Source organism: Helobdella robusta (assembly GCF_000326865.2).
Source record: "Helobdella robusta unplaced genomic scaffold HELROscaffold_15, whole genome shotgun sequence".
Lineage (NCBI taxonomy): Eukaryota > Metazoa > Annelida > Clitellata > Rhynchobdellida > Glossiphoniidae > Helobdella > Helobdella robusta.
In genome coordinates this window covers 3,831,367-3,837,795 of record NW_008703839.1, presented here as the reverse complement: position 1 = coordinate 3,837,795, position 6,429 = coordinate 3,831,367, and the positions used below count along the sequence as shown (strand labels likewise).

The window sequence follows — 6,429 nt, the reverse complement described above, 5'->3', positions numbered from 1 at the left end:
GTTTGTTAACCAGTAAAAATTGTTCGCATTAAGGACACAAATTTTGAACGTTTGGACGGATGCTGTTTAACTCACAAAACAAAGATATACAACGCGTACAAACAAAGGTGTATACAAACAGACGCGCAAACAAAAACTGATAAACCAAAGCAGCAGCAGCAGCAACAACAAAATCACATGAGCCTAAAAATCAAATATTTAATTAAATGTTTAGACAAACAAACAAATAAATAAACAAACAAACAAAAACGTGAACATTTATTTTCTGTTAGTGGTGTCAACTCTCTTGCAGCGAGGTTGCGTAGTGTAGTTCTGCATACATGCACATTGCACATTGTACATATTGCTTGGGCTCCTCCTAAATTCATCCATTGCTATCTCTCAATTTCTCTTTTCTCTCTCTTTTTCTTATCTTTGTTTTCGAAAAATGCAAATAATTATTAAATTTAAAATAGAAAGAGAGAGAGAGAGAGAGAGAGAGATAAAGTGAGTATTGAAATAAGGTATTGTAATTGGCTAGCATCAGTCTACGTATTTATTGTTGGAACGATGCAGGCTGAACTTGCTGGTCTTCCGTACTGGTGTTATAAATACCTACTACACCACACTGCATAAATAATTAATTTTCCACCACTTCCATTTTTTCCATTTTATTGACGCAACCACACATGAAGGACAACAACATTTCTATTACATTCGGGTACTCAAATTTGAAATTGTCTCAATCCTTGAAGTATTAAATTTTATTTCATATTGAAAAAACGTGAATAACGTTTATCGCTCTATTAATTATAAAAAAACTTTATACAGATTGTTTTACTTTTTTTTCAATCTATTTGTTTATTCATCCATCCATCCATCCATCCATCCATACATACATCTATCCATCCATCTATCCATCCATCTATCCATCCATCTATCCATCCATCCATCCATCCATCCATCCATCCATTTGAACAACAATTCATCCGCAAATTAATCCATCTATCCATTCATTCATTCGTTCATTCAGCCTATTCCACATTTTACAATTTACTTTTCAAATTCCAGAGACCACTCTCCACGTTTTTATTTTCCACATTCCTACATTCCCACACTCTCATTCTTCACTTTACAGTTCACACTCTCACTTAACTTGACACACCCCACCAAAGAATTAAATTCCGGTGGGACCATGCACATCTGTCAACTTTTGTCGCAAGCTTTCAATTGGTCGGTGCCATTGAATTCCATTCCATTCAACGCTGTCGACACGGACAACCACATAAAAATCAAAAAACATCAACAAAATCAAAAACAACGAAATAGACAACAACATTAACATTAATCACATCAACAACATAGAAATTGACAACAACATTAACATTGATCACATCAACAACATCGAAACAGACAACAACATTAACATTGATTACATCAACAACACCACTATCACTGTGCATTTAATATTTTAATTTATGTAAGAGAAGTATGTTTCTCATGGCGTGACGATAAAATATCACTGGCTCCTTACTGCTTTTCCTTCCAAAAAATATTTTATTAATCAAATTCACAATTCTGCTAATAATTTCAAATTATTAATGGGTAACTTGATATGACGACCATCAAGAATTCTACGGCTTGGCAAAATTTGGTTGTGTTGAGTTTGCTGTGACTCTACGAACATTGTTCGTTTGTTTGTTTGTTTACCACATGTGTGAACAAGTAAATGGTTTTTGTTTGTTTGTTTGTATCTTTATTTATGCGAACCTGTGTCTACTAGCAAACGATCAACACTTGAAATCTCTCAGCGTTTGCTTACGCGGCATTCATTTGCATTGCCAAGTGGGCATGTGGTGGTTATCCGCCATTGTTGTAAGCTTGCTCTGCTGCTTTCTACGGTGGCTTTGTCATTATCAACAACATGCTGCAAAGTTCAATGAGATGACGATGATGATGAAAACGACGATGATGATGAAGAAGAAGACGACGATGATGATGATAGTAATGAATGATGAAAGTAATGATAATGAAATTGATGTTTGAAGGATGTGTAAAGCAACATTAAATATTCATTTTTTAATTGTCTGTACCAGATTTATTGATGGATTTTTCAACAGTTGTGCAAAAGCAAAATCGTCCATTCATTCATTCATCCATCTGTTCATTCACTAAATTATCCAGTCATTCACTCATTCATCCATCTGTTCATTTACTAATTTATCCATTCATTCACTCATTCATTAGTAAATTAATTAATTAATTCATTCATTCATTAATTAATTAATTCATAAGTTAATTATTCATTTACCATTTCTTCGTCCTTTTGTATGTTTCGTGTTCTTTCATTTATTATTCAAAATAAAGCAAAAAAATTTCATTAATTTATATATTTTTTTATAATTTTATTTATTCGATACTTTATTTTATTCAACATTTTCACTTTTACATATTTTCAAGTTTTGTCTGCTTATATAAAAACTTCATTTAAGATTGTGTTTGTGTGTTAGTTTGTTTGCATGTTTGCTTGCATGCACTTGTGCGTGTGTGTGTTTTTGGGTGTTTGTTTCTGGTCCCATTGACGTGTAAAAATAAATTTTCGGTTAGAAATCAACATTTCAAAAAATTCAACGATCGGAAAGCCATGCCGTCACATTAAACAAACCCCACAAAACAGCAGAAATGTCCCCACACCAACCGTGCTGCAACCATGAATATAATATATTCTTTAAATATTATCCATGGTTACAATTCTCTGACATTTAAGTTTTGTTATTAACATCACATCTAAAATACACTCGATCGATTACATGTTTTAACGACAGATGATGTTTAACTTAGCCATTCACATTTTAATCATACGCGCTGTTGAACATATTTTTTTTTATTATTGAACCATTTTGCAAAAAAAACACGATTAAATTTAAAAGTTATTTCATTGACATGAAACATGTTTTCAGGTAGAGCTTCGATCATGATTGCTGACGTTTTCTTACTTTATTGTTTGAAACAACTGCCGAACTTGCTTCAATGTTGATTTGAAATCATTAAAATTTGTAACTAGTTCATATTCCTACTCCATTTATAAAAGATCGTTAAGCAAACATTTGTCTATTTAGCATCCGAACAAAAATGCTTAAGGACCTTCAGAAATCATGCAATATATAAAATATTACAGTAATTAAGATAACTAAACTTCTTTAGCACTTTAAACGATCTCAATTTCAACAGATCGAAGAGAAAAGGGAGAAATCGAAAATGGCTTCACCGACAGCAGGAACGAAACGTCCGGCCACATCTCAACAGCACCCAGCACCTGCCTCCAGCAGCAACACACCATGCCCGCATGACGCCATCTTGAATGGAGTTAACAGCAAGGAGCTGCACTTTTGTGATCAGCTGATGGAGAGGATGGCTGGTGTTGTACCTATCCCTGGAGAGGAAGATTTCTTCGTCAGACCTGACACGTCAGTTTCTTCTCTCTTCCTCCCTCTCCCTCTGTCTTTCTCTCACGTTGATTCTTCAATACTGTGACGTTCTGTTAATAACAAACATTTATTTGTTATTTTATAATTTTTTTTTATAATTTTATTTCTGATAAAATACAAGATGGTTTGTTTTGAACGATAATTTTTTGTGTTGGTTAAATGCACCTGATTGAATAAATCTTTAAGCTACATTAAAATAATTCCTGTTTTGAAAACTGCATGATTCGTTGATTAGATTGCGGAGATTTTTGAGAGCGAGAAACTGGAACGTGGATGATGCAGAGAAGATTTTGAAGGGTGCGGTGGAGTGGAGGAGGACGAACGACGCCATCCACATGGACTGCAGGTGGTGTCATGACCACCCAGGCTACCACAGCATCGTAAGTGGCAAGGATTCATTTAATGCACGACGTGCATCTGTTGAATTGCGCGTTAAATATTTCTATAAATAATAAAACGACGAAGTCTGTTCAGAGCATCGATCGATTTATTTGTATTATAAATTATTTTTTGAAATTAATTAATTAGCGCCTGTGTATGAAAATAATATTTGATAAAAAGAAACATTAATTTAAAAAGAAATTTGATTACAATTTATTAAAACAAATATATTTAAATGAATTTGTTTGATGACACAGCGTCAAGTGGGTTTTGACCTTCAGAGGAGGCCAGTCATATACGCCTGCTTCACGCAAACAACTGCCAATCCAACTGTTGAAGACATAATAAATCACTGCACATACCTTATTGAGAATGCTCAAAAAACTATGGCGTCCGATGTCTCCACTTGGGTTTTTATTTTAGATTGCAGAGGTTGGTACATTAATTTGCTGATCATTTAAATGTTTGAGTGTGGTACAATTCAGTTAAGTTTTTTCTTACAAATAATCACATAAATCTACCAAAAAATATTCATATTTTCAAAATTATTTGAAAAAATTACTTTGATTTTAACGCAGGTATGACATTACCTCAGTGTAATCCGAAAATAGGATACGGACTGACCCAGGTCTTTGCCAACTTCTACCCGGAGAGGTTGGGACTGGTCATTTGCTTGCATCACAATCCAATCTTTCACGGCGTGTGGAATGCCATCAAAGTCTTCCTACATGATAACACGGTGGCCAAGATGCACCTGGTTAATTTTTTAATTTTCGTGACGTTAAATAGATACATTTCTAAACAATTTGATTAATTAATAATTGTTTTTTTGTAAAAATCCATTGAAGAAAGTTTGAAATGACAAATGTTTGATATTTTTTTTTGAAGATTCGATCAAAAAAGAAAATAGAAGAAGAATTTACGAAACTTTTTGACGATGAACTCAAAGAATGGCTATTAATAGAAATGAAACTGAACAAAGAGAAACCCTTGTCTCTTAGTCAGCAAACATTCTGGAAGGCTCCAATAGATACGAAACACCATGATCCAAGAGGTTGTCCAAGTTACGTCAAAGAATTTGTTGACACCTTCTTAACAAACACCAACTCACCACTTTCTGTTCACAAACCTCATCCGAATATTGTGGACGAATTGAAAGAAGTCTGTAAGCCCCTGCAACTTCACGACAAAAATTCAAAATTGAAATCAAACTCCAGTTATGGAATGAGCGAGGATGAATGTGCAAAATGTGCGACAGTCGGTACTGCGGATCCACTGGTAGATGATGACAGCGAATCTGAAGAGGCCAACATGTCACAAAAGTTTGAACATATCGAAATAAGTAAAGAATATCAAGTTCCTTCCAACGCTGAACGCTTGGCGGACGGCTGATAGTATTTCCATTCACTGTGACATCTAACGATTAACTAATAAGTATAATGATTAATTTGCTAGCGCAAATTTATGCGGCAACAAAATCAATTTTATTAAAAATTATAGAAATAATTATGTAGGGTAGATTGATCGTAAAGTTTACAAAATTGTAATGTCGTGGTAATAAAATAACCGAAGAGGCCGATTGAAATACGATTACGTCTCTTGGTTTAAATCTTTCTTTTTTTTGTTTTATGGCCACTTGTTGTTATAACAATGTGAAAAATCTGATTATTCGTAACAATTGTGAAATATATTTTTGTTAAATATATTTTATTTCTACTTTTATGGTTGTAACAAGCCACTGGAAAAAGTATTTTTTAAATGTTTGCGATTGGAATAGTTGTTAATGATACAAAACATTTCACAAAAATTTTCCATGCTTCAAAGCATAAAGCACTGTGATTTCTTACTTATTATTTGTTTAATGATTAATGGCTCATTGAATTATCTTGCGGATTACATGTGGCAAATGAGGTACTGCTAAATAATAAATGTCTGGCATTTCGATTGAATTGTCCAACTTTATTTTATCTACAATCACAAATCTGTATTTTGTTGTTAATTAAGAGTTCAATTTTGAATATTTTAAAATTGTTATATTATTTAAGCAGCTTTACTTTAAAAATAATTAAACTAAATCTTTTAAAACAAATTTTGACTCATGAAACGCTTATGTACGATCTGTACAATTGTCATAATAATTAATTAATTTGATAGACATTTACACGTTATCTTATCATAAATGAATATAAACACGGTGTAAAAATCTGAGAAGTTTTTCTTATCTAACAACACTCGACTAACATATACATGGACGAGTGACTTGTAAACTTGTTTGGATTTAATATCACCATTTTTAATGAGTAATTTGAACCTGTTTGATAGAAATCAAATTCAAATACTTTTTAAATTTTTGCCAACTACCCACCAATTTGTGTTATATATAATGTAAAATATAAATTTATCAAAATAGATGATTTATGGTAGGTTATATCAAATGTTTACACTACAACTTTCATCTGATTGCATCTCGCCATGTTTTTATTTTTTTTCTCATTCAGACCACGATAACCTGAGTTTTGGTGGTCGGAAAGAGAGGACTCTTTTTTGGCTTTTCATAGTATTTTTAATCATAGTTATAATA

General features: G+C 32.8%; 1 protein-coding gene across 1 annotated transcript; it reads left to right on the top strand.

Annotated features, from left to right (window-relative positions):
* Positions 1 to 3,237: 3,237 nt before the first annotated feature.
* Positions 3,238 to 5,892, top strand: HELRODRAFT_190791 (hypothetical protein; the record flags this gene model as incomplete). Its single annotated transcript, XM_009015335.1, has 5 exons — positions 3,238 to 3,446; positions 3,703 to 3,847; positions 4,106 to 4,280; positions 4,427 to 4,605; positions 4,737 to 5,892. 5 exons carry the CDS (start codon positions 3,238 to 3,240, stop codon positions 5,238 to 5,240), a joined length of 1,212 nt encoding a protein of 403 aa, XP_009013583.1. The 3' UTR covers positions 5,241 to 5,892.
* Positions 5,893 to 6,429: the final 537 nt, after the last annotated feature.